Here is an 18,009-nt window from a genome sequence, read left to right as displayed (position 1 = left end):
GAAAACTTGGCCAGCAGTGGCTTCAACAGATAGGGAATTATTTTTCTCATGTAACAAGATGTTCAGAGGCAGGTGGTAACTCACAGTGGTTGAGTTGATCCACTGGTTGAGCTATCTGGGCACAGGCCCCTTCAGTCTTTCTGATCCACCTGACTCCGAATTTTGGTATTCACCCTCACTTTTGTCATAACTGCACATCTATAATCAAGGAAGGAAGAGGAAGGGAAGGGGAGGAGCATCAGCTGTATCTATTCACCTGGTAGGAAAACAAAAACTTTTCTGGAAACCCCTCAGTAGGCTTTCCCTTCAGTCTCACTGGTCAGAACTACGTCACATGACTGCCGCTAGCAGCAAGGGAGGCGGGAAAATAGAGTATTTTTCTGTTCAGCATCTATGGCAGAGGACAGCAAGGAAGAACGGGCCTGAGAATAGGTGTGTGTGAGCTAACGCACAGTGGCTACCAAGGCACTGCAGAGAAACTCTTTTCCAATACTCTCATTGTACAGACGACCAAACTGAGTTACAGAAATGGGAAGTAGCTTGGCCAAGGTCCCGTAACTAGATGGAGTTAGAGCCAGATCCAGAACCCAGGTCTCCTAACTCGCAGTCCAGAAAACTACCCACTGGTCCACGGCATGGATGTGGTTTGACATCGCCTGTGTCTGAAGCTCCATTAAAGAAGTAGAATACCATCCAGAAAACGAGGTGCTGGATATAAAACTCTCAGCAGTGGGCAGAGGACACAGTAGCTTCCCCTTGACCTCTCCTTCCTCCCTCCCTAAGCATCTGAAATAATTCAGTGTGAGTCACGGAATCTAGGCCAAGTCAAATCTGGCCACCTCTGAGTTTCCCCTGCTGTGTTTGCCTTCTCATTCCTTCAGCTCATTGATGTGTGTGTGTGTTATCATGGAAGTGATCCCACGATGAGCACCCTGACGATGTAGAATTTCCATGTCTTGGTTAATGTGCTGTTCTTGTCTTCTGTCTCCTTCTGTTATTGGACCAAACAGAAGTTTTCTGCTGTTTCTCTCTGCAACATCTCCACAGAAGTGCTGAAAGTCATCAATGCCACGGAGGAGTTGATAGCAGAGTCTACAGGGCCCTGGCAGTTCCCACCTGTCCTACCTGACAGAGAGAAAGGGACATTTCCCCTTGGGACAGACCAAGTGAGACTGGATGAGCAGCTGACTTCCCTGGAAGAAAACGTAAGTCAGCGCCCCATCTAGAGCAAACGTGCAAGAAGCAGCGGATGCAGTCATAACACATCACACAGAGTACAAGGTCACAGACATACCACCACCCTAACAAATACATTCTCGGGAAGGGTCTTAGGCTGGGTTCCCAGAAGCAGATCCTGAGATGAGGGTTTGTGTGCAAGTGATTTATTAGGGAAGTGTTCCCAGGGGTGGCTGGTAAGGGAGTGGGGAAAGAAAGGGAGACGGAGGAAATGAGACAAAGGCATGATCTTAGACAAAGAGTACTTTCGACCTGATCCTGCAGGGAGCTCTGGAATATAAGCTGCATCTCAGAGTTGTCCTGCTGGCCCTTCCCCCAGCCAGCAGGCACCTCAGGCTGTCTGCATGCAAGCAGGGTGTCTACAGGGGCCCAACGGCAGTCTTCTGTATAGATTTGAGCTGTTGGGAACACACTGAAGCTTGGGGGGTGGGGTACAGGGAGGTGAGTATACAGAAGCTATAACCAGGGTCTGTGGGGATCCAGGTGAAACATCACCAATGCCACGGTAGGAAATGAGGGTGGTTGCCCATAGAACAGAGGTTCCTACAGCTGGTCTGCCCCGCTTCATAGATATGACCTCTGGTAGTAGAGTTTTCTAGCCTTCTGACTTGTGAGAAAAAAAAGAATGTAATAGAATCTTACATATAAATATCCGCAACCATCGTTACGTGTATCCATAAAGATCCTATGAGAATTTTCCAACAACGCAGCCCACAGGTGACACAGAGCGGTGTGGACATTAGCCACTTGGGCCATCGTCACCATCTCCAGTTGGCATAGTCCTGCCCACAAAACTGTATTAAATCAAGTCAGGCGATTCTATCTTTTCAGACCCAGCAGAATAAACCCTGATTTGGGGGTCGCTCTAATGAATGCCATTCTCAGAAATCAGGAACTGTTATTAGAGGAAATATTTGCTAAAAGTTGAAACAACACATCAAAATGACTTGAAGTTTTTTAAAAAGTCAGTATTTCTCTCACTTTAAAAGTTGAAGAGTCTCTCCCTTTGGATCCCCATTAAACCTAAACATATGTCTGACTGACCTCTCACCTCACTTTGCCGTCCTTTCTGTTCTGGCTCCCCTTAGATCTGCACCACTGACATTTAGGGTTAGGTGATTCTGTGCTATGAAGGGCTGTCCTGTAGATTGTAGGACATTTAGCAGCACTGCTGGTCTCTACCCAACACTAGATGCCAGGAACAGCACTCTCCTAATTCTGCCAATGAAAAAAATGTCTCCAGACCTTGTCAGATGTTGGAGGGGGACGCTGTGGGGAGACAGGGGCACAGTTCCCCCCAGGTTGGGAACCAAAGTCATAAATTCCTGCAGCACAGGGCCTGCGGCTTCCCTATCTGTAGCCGTGGCCAGAACCTGACACAGAGGAGGTGCTCAAAGAACGCTTACCTGATGTGTGGTCACATCGGATGAATGAAGTGCTTTTTTTTAAAGGAAGACATGTTTTACTTCTAACGTGCAGGGTCTGTGTCCCTTAAGTATGTCATAACACAGTTCTTTCAGAGCTGATAGTCTGAAAATGGCCCCACGCAGAATTGAAAAGGTTAAGATAAAGATACGGTTCCCCAGGAATGGGATGCTGGTTTTTGTTTTTGTTTTTGTTTTTGTTTTTTTACAAAGTATGATATCCAAAAAAACTAACAATGTGTGAAGTAACGCAAATTTAAATGACAGCGGTCAGTTCTCATGGCACACGCACTGAAAGCAAAGAAAGCATGCCTTTCTCTCCCCACCCCCCGAAAAGAGCATGTTGAAAAACGGCCTTGTCCAGTGTTCATTTTGTAAGAGCCTTTGATTGTACAATATGTTTCTTTTCTTGGGTTTGTTAACACTTTCAGTTTGAAATACATCCACTTAACCCACTGATTCAAAATGTCACTAACCCCAGTGGGGACACATGCTGAAAGGCCGCTGGGGTTTGTCACTCACTGCACCCCTGTCCATCACCTCTGAGATGCTTCCCCTGTCCCCCAAGAGTTGACCATCTTCTTCCTCCTTCCCTTCCCCCGCTCCAGCTTTTCAAGTTTCACCTCAGGAGAAACTCCATCTATGTTCCTTTGAAGTCTGTGGATTTTTGAGTCAGAGAAGGGGTGACTCTTCTCTTTATCTCTTTAGTTCACCAGATCACAGAGCCTGGGCAGGTGGCTTCGCTCTGTGGTTTCCAGGATGGAATTCATTTGAGTGGCGGGAGAAGGGCACGGCCGATTCTTCAGCTGGCCTCTGGTTGCAGCTGATTTAATTAAACCGTGCCTTTTGTCTGTCTGTTCTGCTGCTCATTCCTCCGCTGCCTTTCTCCTTTGTGCTGGAACCAGGGACCGTCAGAAATAGAAATGGCGACACTTTTTCTCGCCTTCAGAACATCGGCTACTGCAGATCAGGACTGAGATGAAAGAGAACATTTGCTTGAGAATGTTTCGCCTTTAAAAATACCTCTGAAGGCTTCAGAGCTACATGAGATAAAAATGTCACATTCATATGTTGAATCCCCTGTTTTCATAAACTGCCTTGTTCATCCACTTAATTAGAGGAAGGCATGGGGGTTTCAGAATTCCCTTAGTCTCTCGGGTTTGATGCGTCTCACCTGCTGCTGGAGCTCTTGTGTCCTGGAAAGATGTGGGGGGAGGGGGGACCGCGGGCCAGACCCAGCCTCCCCTGCACACACAATGGGGACCCAGTTCCTTGGATTGAATGCCTGGGTCTCTTGGTGATGCTCTTGCTGAGAGCTGTGAAGCGTAGGATTCTGTTGGACCTGTTGGGGTCTGGCTAGGTGAGGAATTTCAGGAAAGGATGGTTAGCTGAGGTGTGGACAAGGTTAAGGGACGCGGCAGCACCCAGAGAGTAGCAGTGGGAGGAGCAGTCGCCACCCCGGGGCAGTGCAGCCCAAGAACGGGAGCCTGGACGAGCGCCCCCTAGTGGTGTCTGTCACCATGGAGCCTAGCGGCTCGGAGAGAGCAGGGAACAAAGACTGTTTCTTCTCCTGTCTGTGATCTTCTGCTGGTGTTTCCCATTGGCCAAAACCATCCCGGCCAGCAAGGGAGGCTTGATGATGAAGTTCATACAGGTCAGCCTCGCAGAGAACGGAACAGGGCAGAGAGGGTGAAATATGGATCTAGGGGTCAGCAGAGGGCCCTTAGCGTGACCATTCTCAGACCTGTGGTGTGAATAGTAGGGTCCCACAAGGGCCACCTTGTGAATGTATGCTGGGTTGTGAGTGGGAGGGATGAATCGGCCCCCTCACCCTCCCACCCCCACCTGAGGACCTTCCTCATTCTCATCTTTGCTAAATGACAGAGATAGCCTAGGGTACCCCGTAATTCCCAACCACAGAGGCAGTGGAGGAACTATCCCAGCTTCCCTTTTATCTCTGCCCTGCAACTCTCAGCAGCACCAAATATGCTGGCATGTATTATACAACCAGTGGCTGCAGACAGAGTGGAGCTGCCCCGCCAGGAGCCCAGCTCGGCCGCAGAATCCAGGACCAGGCAGAGGCTGTGGTCCTCCTTCTCAAGGCCCTTGTACAACACCCTCAGCACAGGAGAGGATGTCGTACTTGTCATACCTGTGGGGGTGGTCACGGCCACTCAGGTGGTTCTCTGCCCTCAGAGAACAAGAAAAGAAATACTACCAGTTACTGCCTAACTAAAGTGCATTTCATGGAGGCCAAGTCCAACAAGATGCTCTAAGAGCAAATAAGTTTGAGGACTCTGTATACTCTTTCTAGGAAAATTGAGATTCCTATTAGCACATTAAAGACTCCGAGAAGTCCTGCTTCGTTCTCTTTATTTCAGGGGCTTTGTCCACAAAGCCCTTCCTGAATGGCACGCCTACGCTCAGCCCTTGAACCACCTTGAGAAAGGCTAGTTGAACCAGGAGCCAGTTCGTGGGGTCCTAGGAGTCAGTGAGTCGGGTTTGCAGAGGACGTGGATGACCCAGACATGTCCGGGCACAGTTCTCACCAACAGCGGACACGTACTAAGCAAGCAATTCCAGGCTCATGGCTTTCAATGGGTTATTTTTTAAGGCTAGAATAACACTTTCATTAGCTAGCATGGTAACTTTTGTTATTTCAGCCCCGCAACACAGACAATGTCATATTGATCTGTAACCGCAATGACTCCAGCCCCTGGATGTCAAAGTTCAAAATGTAAAATGTCCTAACATCCCAGCTAAGATTCAGTATCACAGTATCACAGGGCAGGGCGGACAGAGGCATGGAGTCTGGCATCAGCCGTCCCGAGGTCACACCACAGCTCTGCCACTTCCCAGCTGTGAGACCTGGAGAAACCACTGGGCACAAGGTTCTCATCTTTAATATGGTGATTAGAAGAGTCCCTCCCTCCGTGGCTGCCGTGGGCATTCAATGAGATAAGTCACATGAAGGCGTGGGCTCAGCTCCTGGCTCAGTAAATGTGTGTGGTCGTCATCATCACCCTGGTTGCCGTCACTGTCATCCTCCAGTCCTTGTGGCGCCATCACCTTGGCTGTAAGTTCCTGTTCCGCTGGTGTCAGTGCCAAACCGCTGAACCTCCCCTATTGCCAGGAAAGCAGGCTTTTAAGGAACACAAAGTGAAGGATGAACATTCTGGCATGGCTGAGGGCTTGAAGTGCTTTCATACTGCTTTGCCTTGTCAGAGGAGACGGAGGACATTAGCAGAGGCCATGCTGAAGACAAAACCACAAGGAGCTACAGTATTAAGCTGCTATAGCCGTAAGGTGTGATGACATTGAGCTTTGTGTGTTCCTGGAAATATCAAGGTTCCAAGGTTCTGAGACCAAAGTTATGTTGGTCAAGTAATGTTTAACCGTTGCCACACTCAAATTATTCCATTCAAACAACAATTCCAAATTTTGTATCATTGTGCACAACTAAGTTTATATTTAAAATTATCAAAATAAATTCACCTTTTTTGGGTGTAGCAAAAGTATAATATCCAAACTCAAGACTGTCCTGGCCGTCATTCTCCCCTCCCCTCTCCTCCCCTCCCTCCCCTCCCCTCCCCTCCCTCCCCTTCTTCTCCTCTCTCTCTCTCTCTCTCTCTCTCTCTCTCTCTCTCTCTCTCTCTCTCTCTCTCTCTCTCTTTCTGTTCTCAACTTACAAATTGTTTTTCCTTGCAGGAAAGTGGGGTGGAGGGTTGAGGGGGTGGCAAGACCTCATGCCACCATTTAAGTGCAAAGGATGTTTGTACACAGGGGCATTCCCTGTCCTTTACCCCCAGTGTTGAGTCTAGTTCTCTCCCATTCCCTTGAGTTACCGAGGTCCCCTGTAATGGCCCCACCAGACCTGAGCTCAAGGCTGTGCCTCCCCTACAGGTGTACCTGGTGGCAGGCACGGTGTACGGACTGGAAGGCCAGCTGAACGAGCTGGAAGATGCTGCCCGCTGCATCCACAGTGGCAGTGACGAGACAGAACTGGCAGATTTGGAGGACCAGGTGGCCACAGCTGCAGCCCAGGTGCACCATGCTGAGCTCCAGGTAAGGCCCCTCCTCTCTGCCCAGATGGGGCCCCACCGGGCAAAAGACCAGGGCACTGCATCTTCCACAAGAATTGCTTCAAAGCCCTTGTAGCTACCAGTTTATACCCTCGCCAGCACAGTCGCATGGACGTGGTCCTTCGGGGGAGAGTCCAGCAAACCCTCCTTTTTTAAAGTGCTGATTTCCTTTCTCCAAATTATAGCCTTGATAATATATCAGACTTCTCTTTAAAACCTATGCGGCGTTCCTCTTTGACAAATCTCTGCCCCATAGGTAGGCCTCTTTGCTATATAGGTTCCCATTCCACCCCAAGGCCCCCTCCCCTAACCTTTATCACACTGTTGGTTATCTATTGAATGCCAGTTTCTCCCACTACAGACCAAAAGCTCCGCGAGCACAGGGCTGTAGCTGTCTGGCTTACCACAGTAACTCCAGTGCCTGGCGCGATACCTGACGCAGGTGTGGCACTCAGTAAAAATGGAAAATAAAATAAAAATGGGAGAAATAAATGAAAATTGGAAGCATAGCTTTCTCAGACCAACACTGTGCGTGATTTACGTGCTGTTTCTTCAGCACTGATCACTGTGAGCGATAACTTTGTGAAGAGGCCTGCTTGCCGTTTTCACGGACAGTCCTTTGGGCTCTGACTCTGGATCGGAATTGACCATGGACTAAGCCACCAATTCTCAAACTGGGGTCTGTGGAGATATACTGAGGAACCCATGAGAAATGCTGGTCTCGGCAGCACAAGCTCAGTGTCGACCCCTGGGCCCTGCATCTTAGACCTGCCCAATTGAGGGCAATAGAAACACCTCTGGAGAGAGCTGACAATCTTGGGTGATGATTATTTTTTTCTTTTTAAGAAAACTTTGTATTATGGAAATTTCCAACTGATGATTTTTTTTTTAAATAAATATTTTCATTGTAAATAGTCAAAAATCACAACCACCACTGACATCATTAAGCTCTCCTAAGAATGCGTGGGCACCAAGTCTCCACTCCATGGATGGGTTAATGCTGCACGCTAGGAATGGTCTTATTGGCTCTGTTGGCTATTTATTATCAGCCAGAATGGCTGAAGAGCACTTCTTCTCAAATAAAAATAATTTTCCATAAATGCCACCCAACATTTAATCAATGAATAGTCAAAGTCATATAAAGATATAAAGTAGAATCAAATCATTTGTTTTCTGGGGGTACATTTTGCAATACTTATAAATATTTCTTGAATGGTATAGAAGGAAGAAATATTATTTATGTGTGTTTGAGAAGGTTTTGTTGGAATAATTAGTAATTCCTGCTTCCAAATTTGTATAGGCTTAAATTATTAGAGCTCTGTTTTATGGCAGAAGATCCTGGAGTCCAAAGTGTCTGTTTTTCATATGTTTGAATGTACCTACTAACTTACTACTTATTTTAGAATATTACAATAATGTTATCAATATACCTAATGTTCAGTGGGCCGTCCTATATGCCAGGAGTTGCCCTAGGGATGCTGTCCATTGCACCACGCAGGGTCATCTCTGTGAGCATTCCTGGGGACAGTCTCTCTTAACTGTTAGTATCAGGGAAAGCTCTTCTTCTGAGTACTTGGTCCTTATCTTGTGGGCATAGGGTCCTACACAGATCTCTTTGCTTTGCCTCCCAGGAAACTCAGAGCTGAATTGGCCATCCTCTTCTGTCAAGTGTAAGGGTCATGGTGCATGCAGTCTTAGGATAAAGAGGGATAAAACTAGATGGATGCATGGATGATAGATGATAGATAGATAGATAGATAGATAGATAGATAGATAGATAGATAGATAGATAGATAGGCAAAATATAGGTAAAATTAGCCCTTAGTGGTCTCTTTTCCTCTCTCTCTTTTTCCTTTACCCTATGCACTAAAACTTGAAAAATCAACCCCTTCTTATTCCAGAGCCTGACAGTCAGACAAATCAGGAGGTCAGCATCTTGTTCTCCCCACGGACCTGTCTCCCAGGGCTGCCTGAGCAAGGCCTTCGATCAAAACTACTTCCAGAAAAGAATGTGGGCATCTAATCCACACCAGTAGCAAACAACTGATAACAGTGTAGCCTGCAATCTTTCTCAGAGTCTTGCACAATTTATTGGACTATAAACCAAATGAATGCAGCTCTCAGTGTGAAATTTGAGGAGTTAGAACAGGAAGGCACCTGGGGGCTGGGGAGCGGCAGGGGTGCACAGTGGCCCCTTCAGGGGGCTGCTACTGGGCAGCTGTCCGTGCCTTCTTCCACCAGCTGCCACAGTCTTGATCTTACCTACCCCCTCTTCCTTGTCTGACCAAGACCACCACTCTTTGGGGACAGGGGGATCATCTCCCATATCTGCTGACTTTTCAGTCCTCTCTGCACTTCCCGTAGTGCCTATCCCAGGAGGCTTTGTCCAAAGAAGCCATCAGTACATGACAGCAGACTTAGAGTTGGTCCTGAGCAGCACAAAATAGTTGAGGGATGGCGAGGCAATGGTGACCTCGGGGTGCAGCACACACATTGGCTGCTGGGCCTGCTTTCAGCTTACTTGTTTTATGCCCTGGCACCACTCCGTCTGCACCATCTCAGCATGACAGCTGTGATCCCCGCTCCTTCCTCAACTCTGCCAGCCTTCTCCTGCCCCTTCCAGTGTCCCCCATTCCAGCCTTGGCAAGGCCTCCGAGAAGGGGGCAAAGTGGCAAGAGCATGAGCACTGGCATCAATTCCAAGGTCTGCACCAGACCAGCTGTGAGATGTGGGGTATATTACTTTTCCTTCTGAGCCACGGTTTCCTCATCTATAAAACCAAGAGAATGGTACCTAGGTCACCAGATAATGAAGGAATTCATGAACAAAGCATGAATGAGCTCATGTACATGGCACAGCACTGAGCACGGTGACTTGGCATGGCCCTTAGTAATGCCCTTTTCTAAGAACAGGGACTGTGTCTTCTTCATCCCTGGGACAGGGATGGACCAGGGTTCTTTCTGGGCACTGAGTGGGCTCTTGCCCTCTATATGTGTTTTAAGACACTGTTGGAAGGAAATCTGAGCTCCTTCTGACCTTCCAGTGTTACACTTAAGGAAACTGATACCCAGAGAGAAGAAGGAGTTTCTCAAGGCCACTTGGCCTCTTAATAGAGGAAATGGACTTGAACCAGGGGTTGCTCGGCCTCCCTCCTAAGACCTGGTGCTGTGGTTTGGGATTCACATGTCATGGAAGAATGAAGCAGGACCCGTAAATCATACTCGCCTTACAAAGCTCACATCAGGTGTTGCCTCCCATGCAAGCCTTCCCCGACCCCCTCTCCCTGTGCTGAGCCTGATGGCCCCGGGACAGGGTTCCCGCTGTGCCCTAGGCTCCCATTTATCCCTAGAGATACTCTGACATGGGTGACATGCTGTAGAGCTACCGACTAGACATTTAAATGTACAAAGAAGGGCCTGTGTTTTATTTCCTCGCTACAGCATTCGATAGAGAAATGCTTGGTAGAAGCTGAATGAAGGAGTGAGCGTACATCACAGCAGATTTGTTCTTTATAGGTTCATAATGCTTCTAACAAAGACTCCCCTCCTGTGCTCTCTCCCTACTGATTCTGTCTTTCTGCCGCATGAAGATCTCTGACATCGAGAGCCGGATCTCAGCCCTGACCATTGCAGGATTAAACATAGCGCCCTGTGTGCGTCTCACACGAAAACGAGATCAGAAGCAAAGAAACCAGGTGCGTCCCTCCCTCACTCCCGCTGTGGGAATTTTGCACAGCCTGGAAATTTTAGAAGATAAACTATTTTTGGCTTTGAGAGGTGTGTTGATTGCTGCGTTCTCTTTGTAGGTACAAACTATAGACACATCGAGGCAGCAGAGGAGGAAACTGCCCGCGCCACCAGTGAAAGGTATGCTTAATTAAAACCAAGGAGCGGCCGGAGAATTAAACCTGATTCATTTACTTTGAGTAACTCCCAGGTCTGAGTTTGAGGACCAGATCTGCTGGGAAGTTCTCACCCAGAATCGCTCCTGGGGAGAGTCTGTCTTCACTGTATCCCCCCAAGAAGCAGACCCCGGAACAAGGATGTGAGCGCAAGTAGTTTATTTAGGAGGTAGTTCCAAGAAGCACTGGTGGGAAAGAGAGAAATGATTCAGGGAAGGAAGTGAAGCCAATACGAGGTGCTAAATAGGGCTGGGAATTTCTGGGAGACAGTATTGACTGACTGCACTGCAGTTTCCTGCCCAAAGAGTAAGAAGGTGAGGTATTTCAGCTCTCATCCATCATGGCCCAAGGTTCCTCCTGTGGGGTACTTCTGACCTGCCCCATGCATGGGCAACAGAGTGGCAGTGCTTGCAGTAGGATGCTGTCAGAATATGCTGGCAAAGTGACTGTCAGGGAGATATGGGCAGGGCACCCAAAGCATCTAACAGAGTGCCCACCCTAGAAGGGATGTCGGTGATGCCAGTTGCATCACCCTTATCCTGGGTCTTTTCAGTGATTTCCCTGGATTTGGAAGCTACATCATGGTGATGCCAAACTAGAAATTTAGATCCACACATTAGAAGAGTAGAAAGTCAGAAGATACCTACTTGAATCTTGGTTCTACCGTGTAATGTTCAATAGACATTTATTGAATGCCTACTTTACATTCCACAAACACCTATACAATCAAAATTTATCACAGATTCATGATACCCTATTTGAAACCCTTGGGTCACTCTGTGTTTCAGAATTTCCTGAGCATTAGAAAGGTGATATTGTGTATTTCATAAGAGCCCCTGCCCCCTTGTGTCTGGGGCAGCATCTGATAAACAATCAGTATTCTTGCAGGAAAACACGAGACTGTTCCCACTCGGTGGGATGGAGAGGACTTGAAATGGCCACACATCAGACCATGTTGGCTGCAAAGTTATAAATGTGAAGTTATAAATGCGAAGTTTTTAAAGCTTTTTCTATTTCAGAATTGCAAATGAGAATTTATGGGCTATATTGGATTATCTCCAAGCAACCTTTACCCAGAAAGCCACTAATGATTAATTTATTTCATTCATTGTAAAAGTAAACACAAAACAAAAAGATTCCACAGTCAGACATGTGGACCAGAATGAGATTCCCAGTCTAGAACAAAAATCTGGGTAATCTGGACGCCTGGTCGTTCTTCCTTAACAATCAGTCCAGCTTCTAGGTAACACCTATTCCCATTTGTTTCCTTTTAGCTGAAAAAATGGAGGCATCTTCAGTGACTACCATTAAAACATTCAACCGCAACTTCATTCTCCAAGGCTCCTCGACAAACAGAGCTAAAGAAAGGAAAAACACCTCCAAGGATTTGACAGTAAGTGTCATCTCTGTCCCAATGCCCATCACTTTCACTGTAGAGGGTCCCTCCATTCTATAGTCCTTCTTTCTATAGCTTCCCGCTCGGAGCCCCAAGTAGCATCCTTCCCGCAGGGTCTCGTGGTCTGTCGGTTGGGGGTGGTGGAGATCTAAAAGCAGTAATGAACACCCTGCCTGCATTTGCCATCCTCCACTATCTCTCCAGCTCCTTGCAGGGACCAGGTTTGATACAAGAGAAATAAAAACACATACACAGGAATGTAAAATCTGGTTGAGGTGTAAGAGTTTGTATTCTGTTTTTAGATCATATTCACTCTTCCTTAAATTTCCTGTCAGCCATTTCTTACTTGTGTTCCCGAAAAAAGTCAGCAGCTGCCCCTAAAGGAGGCAAAGGAAGGACAGACGATACTCTGCACGAACTCTAGCGGGCATAGGGTTGTTTGGGTAAATACCACCACGTGTTTCGGCATGTTGGCAGATGCTGGGGACTGCTGATGTGGGAGGAGGTGATCCAGCTAAACTGCCTCAGTGGTACGACTCGGCTCAAGGCAGACGGCATCTTGGGGGACAAGATGAAAGCAAGGACAGACTTACTCCATTGCCTTTCACGCCTCACCTGTCACTCCTTTCCCCTTCTTCTTTTTCTTTGTCCCTGTCTGTCTCCAGAAGCACCAGGGAATGGCATAATGGTGGGCATGCTGCTTTGAATTACAAGTGACTGCATCTATTAGACACCATAGAGCCACGGCAACACCTCTGCCCGTTGTCTTTCCTTCATTGGTCAGCCGTTACCCCTGACCTTTCAAAGTCCAATTACCTTGCTCCTGTCCATTACTTCAAAGAGCGAAAGAGATTCATTATTGCACTAAAGGGCCAGACCATGAGGGCCAGGGAGGGAATCTGTTATAAATCAGATAGTTAAAAATAAATGACGTTTCGTAGAGCTAGAATATAGATCGGTGGTTGCCAGAGGCTTTGGGAATGGGGAATAGGAAGAAACTGCTCAGTGGTTAAGAGGTTTTCTATACAGTGATGGAAATGTTTGAAACTACAGAGAAGCAGTGGTGGCACAACATTGTGAATGGACTAAATGCCCCTGAATCATTCACTCCAAAATGGTTCATTTTGTGGTATGTGAATTTCACCTCACTAAATTATTTAAAAAAAAATAAATTACCTTTAAATAACACAGCACGCTTAAAAATGAAAGAACAAAAAAAAAATAAAAATGAAAGAACAGACAATATTTACTAAAGAAATACAAACAAAAAAGGACAAAAATATTACTTTCCAACAAAGTAGAATTCAAGCCAAGAAGCATTTAGCAAAAACAAGACAGGAGGGTGTTTTAATTTTGATAAAGGAAAATAGTCACTCATGAGCCTTTCTTGACTTGGCAAACAATAGAGCAATACAATTTATTGTGCCATAGTTGGGGACTTTAAAATTCCCTTAATTAAGATGTGTATCTAACTTTATACTTTACAGAGGATTCACTTTCTTTCCAACCATCAATGGACCGTTTATAAAAACTGATTTTGTACCAGCTACAAAGGAAACCTCAATCAATTCCAAAACGTAGAAAGTATAAAACTACCTTCAGTGACCCCAATGCCAAAAATCATCTAGAATGGCACACTGTTCCATAGAACTTTCTGAAATGATGGAAATGCTGTATATTTGGAGTGCCCAATATGGTAGCCACATGTAGCTATTGAACACTTAAATATGGCCTTGGAGGAACTGATTTTTAAATTTTTATTTAATTTTAATTAATCTTAATGTAAATAGCTACACGTAGCTACAGTTTATAAATCGCCACAATGTATAAATAGCTGTAGTAACTGTAGTAACTACCGCATTGGACAGGGCAAATCTAGAAAATTAGAACAAAAGTTAAAATAAGCAGAAACCCTACTTGCATTTATGAAGCACATGCGCCCACATACACAACTATACATATATAGAAATGCACACGCACACATTTCCAAGGAACTATGAATTAGTCAATTCTATCAATTAGTCAAATTCATTGTATTAAATATTTTATTTGCTAGTAAAGAAGAAGCAAAACTAATGAGCTAAACATTGAATTCCAGACATCAAAGATAAATGCAGAAACCAGTTCATTAAAACCAGAAAATTGTAGACATGATCATAAATCCAAGAGTTTGTTCTTTGGCAACATAGAAAATAGAAAAATGCTGTAAGTCCAATCAACAAAAAATAAACAAAAGTAAGAGATTATAATAGAGATAAAAAATTTCTTATTTAAATATGTAATTGGATGTAAATCTTAAGTCTTAATTTGAATCAAATCAGAATATTAGTAAAAAGTGGCTTAAGAAATAAAATTTTTAAATTCATTAAACCTTCAAAAAAGGATTCTCTGGCCCAGTGGTTTTGCTGATAACTTTTTAAGGAACAGTTAATTCCCAGACAAAATAAAATGTTCCAGAGCGTTAAAAAAAGAAAAGAAAACTAAAAGATTCCTGTTAGAAAGTGACTATAGTGCCAGCTGCCACAGCCTGACATGGCTGGTAAGTGTGCACACAAACCCCATGTCCACTCACAGCCAGGCACACGCAGACACACAAACCACGCACCAGGTGTACTTCCTCAGAGAGGTGAAGCGTACTAAATAAAATCTTAGCAAATTAAACACAGCAGTAGCTTAAGTACTAAATCACCAGGTAAAAGTCACAGGAACGCCAGGGTACCTTTACTATCGAGATGCTGATGAATCACTCCCACCAATAGTTCAATAAGGAAAGTCGTTTCTCAAATTAATTTATCATTTCATGCAATTCTCATAAAAATCTCAACGGGACTTCTTTAAAGTTCACATCGGAATAAATCAGAAAGAATAGACAAAAGCATTTTGCAAAGTTGGGATGATCTTCCTGCTGGATGTTAGAACAAATTAAAAGCTGTAAAGACATTGATGATGAATGGAATAGAACAGAAAGCTCAGCTACAGATTCAGGCACATATGAAAACATGTTATATGATTTTTTTTTAAGCATTAGGAACTAGTAGAGAAACGGTATAGATTATTTTAAAAATCAAAAACAGCACTTGCTTGGGAAACTGGCCAAGGGGGTAGCAGTGGGAAGGGAATCCATCTGTCCTATTCCATGTACCACAATACATTACAGATGGATTCAGATGCACAGGTAAAAAAAAAAATGCATCACTTTTTAAATATGGTGAAATATTTATCTGGTCAATGAGCATGAATGCCTTTCATGATATTTTTTTAAAAAAAGTGGTAGATGTTTTTAATGGCGTGTCCTCGCTTTTGCCAAGTGGCCGATGACGGTGCTGGTTGTGTCGCCCCAGGAGCCCACTCTGGAGTCGGCTGTGATGTATTAACGCCATGGAACTCCACTGCCAGTGACCCCACTGCCTCCGGCCGTACACGACAGTGCCTTGACCCAACAGCCATTGAATACTGTACGGATTTCCACCTGAGGAGGGAGTCTGGGGAGGCCGGTGCAGCAGCGCAAGGGCTGTCCTGATACCTCCCCAGAAAGCAGTCCCAGACTTCAGCGTGGAGGTCCCGCCCACTCTCTGCCTGAGGCTCCCCGGGGATCCAAGACAGAGAAAACCACCACGCTGGCTTCCAGCAGCAGCGCTCCACATCCAAATGATGCATCATTTCCCTGTTCGCTTTGCTACTGTGTGTCATCTTTACTGTCTTTTTTTTTTTTTCATCCTTTTGATTCAACTAGAATGACATGACAACAATTTGTCCAAAGGAAAATGCTTGGGGTGGAGGGAAGGGAGATGGTATGATTTAATTCATCCTCGATTCTTATTAATCTCTCACAAGCGTCTTTGTCTTGCAAATGCTAAGGTGCAAATGACCTTGTAGTGAGTACTAGGGACTGTCAAATTTGGGGAGTGCTCAGCCATCCAGGGTGTAGGTCCCCCTTCAGCCACCTCCTTTCTGCTAAGCTCCCAGCCCACCGCACCACCAATCATTCCCATTGCTTTGCAATCACAAGCCCCAGACTGGGAAGCTCTGACTCCCCGTGCCATGCCCAGGTCCATCTGAAACAATGGCTCATCGAGAATTTAGGTTCTTCCTTGGGCTTACTACCCACTCTGAAGGGGAGAGGGGCTTGAGAAAGCCCAGCCTTGGTTTAACCTGAGGGCAATATCCAGAACCAAGGCGATGTGGGTAGCAGTGATCCCATCTAAATAAGATTTAGGAACATGGATTATCGCAGACTATAACCACATGAGAACTTGTTATCCTTCAAAATTTATTTCCCAATATCTATCCAGCAAAAGTAGTAAAATGACCTTCAAGACAAAACAAAAAACGAAAAAATGGTTAAGGAACAGCCTTTGAAAACTTTACAGGTATGAAAAAGCAAAGACAAACTGTAAATTTAATGGACACAAGAGTTGACACTAACTCCACGTTTCCAGTCTCAAATGCATGACTTGAGTGTGTTTACAAAAGCAAATGGAACTGGAATTTCACTCAGTTAATTGAGCATTTGTAACCTTTTTTATTTGCTCTTGGTACATATTCTGAATCTGAAGAAAAAGGCAAAGACAGGAGGCAAGGGAATAGTATGACTGATGTTTATTTTCATTTTAATCCTTACAGCAACCCTATTCAGTAAGTATTCCCATTTTTCAGGTTTGGAAACTGAGAGCCAGCGAGACTAATTCGCCAAAGGTACACCTTTAAGCTTAGTTAGAATGGCTCACAAGAGCCTCAGTCTGTGTTATTTTCAACGTTGATGTTCTTTTGCTGCTCAGCACACTCCCAGGACTGATTTGCTGCTGAAATAAGTGTTATGATCCATTCCTGATAGGGGTCTACATATTGTCCAAGAATGCTTCTTGCTGATGCTGTGTATGTGTTATCCAACAGAAACGATGCCTTTGAAAGAAAGTAAGTCTTTGGCTTTGTGTTCTGTTGGTGTGATTCAAAGCAAACAAATACAAATTTGAAAAACACAACAAAAGCGACCTGAATTCCAATTGAACGTTTCCTTTAAGAGGCATGAAAAGCAACTATTGTTGTGTTACAGTGTTAAAATATTCAGTTTTCCTTCACAAAAATGTGTACTGTGTAAGCCTTGCAAAAAAAAAAAAAAAAAAAAAAAAAAGCCTGCTCTATGGCATTTGAATTTTTTATAAAGGTTTCCTTGTGCCAAATAAGTGCAAAGATTTAATTTACTATTAAAAATCATAAGCATATGTTATAATTCCAGAAGAATTATTTTGTCATCAAGTGATTTTGATCTCCAGTGTCAATATTTATATTTAGATTAATTTTTATAAATGAAAATATTTTAATGGTTTAAGAAAATGAGGACAGTGGGACCATATCTTTGACGACTTCTGAAAGTTATGCCTGCCTTCCTGTTATATGCCCATTGCCAAGAATTACTGTCAAGAGAAATGATAAAGAAGTAAAAGTCATTTATGAAAATAATGTTTGTGGGTATGTGGTTTTTTGGCGTTTTGTTTGTTTGTTTGTTTGTTTGTTTGTTTGTTTTGGTTAGGAAAGTCTAGGAGTGAAGAGGCGATAAGAAGAGAACTCCATGGTTAGTCACTGGAGGGGCCAAGATTTAAAACCACTGTTTCCCCAGGACCCGTGGTCCTTTCAGGGATACCACTCACCTCTCCATCGCTGGTTCTCCTGAGAACAGAATTTAGCAGTGATCACCTCTACTGAGTGTTCACTCAGGTAGAACCAGCAGGTCTCCAAGTGGAGGTCAGTGTGATGTCTCTTAGGGGACATTTTGATTGTCACATTGTGGGGGTCACGGGAGGGCAGGGTGTGTACTACTGGCCGACAGCGGCTAGCAGCCAGAGACACTACTGAACATCCGACAGTGCACAGGACAGCGCCCACAACAAAGATTATCCAAGTCACAATATCAATAGTGCCAAGGCTGAGAAGCGGGCCTAGAGCCTGGAGGTAAGTCTGAACGTCCCAGGA

The 18,009-nt window shown here is 45.0% G+C and overlaps 1 protein-coding gene across 4 annotated transcripts in view; it reads left to right on the top strand.

The window, feature by feature from the left end:
- MYRIP (myosin VIIA and Rab interacting protein) overlaps positions 1–17,170 on the top strand; it is a 224,954-nt gene extending 207,784 nt beyond the window's left edge. For 3 of the 4 annotated variants that reach the window (XM_019727577.3, XM_019727578.3, XM_019727576.3), the window contains 6 exons: positions 1,011–1,205; positions 6,564–6,725; positions 10,332–10,436; positions 10,548–10,608; positions 11,918–12,036; positions 15,381–17,170. In XM_019727577.3, the coding sequence (XP_019583136.3) occupies positions 1,011–1,205; positions 6,564–6,725; positions 10,332–10,436; positions 10,548–10,608; positions 11,918–12,036; positions 15,381–15,413 (675 nt within the window). In that variant the 3' untranslated portion in view covers positions 15,414–17,170. The remainder of the gene's footprint in view (positions 1–1,010; positions 1,206–6,563; positions 6,726–10,331; positions 10,437–10,547; positions 10,609–11,917; positions 12,037–15,380) is intronic. The other variant, XM_074312580.2, reaches the window with a different exon arrangement.
- Positions 17,171–18,009: the final 839 nt, after the last annotated feature.

This window comes from Rhinolophus sinicus, chromosome 5 (genome assembly GCF_057876585.1).
Source record: "Rhinolophus sinicus isolate RSI-liver-muscle chromosome 5, RSI-T2T, whole genome shotgun sequence".
In the NCBI taxonomy this organism is placed as follows: domain Eukaryota; kingdom Metazoa; phylum Chordata; class Mammalia; order Chiroptera; family Rhinolophidae; genus Rhinolophus; species Rhinolophus sinicus.
The sequence above is the reverse complement of the archived record's forward strand: the minus strand, read 5'-3'. Positions and strand labels throughout refer to the sequence as shown.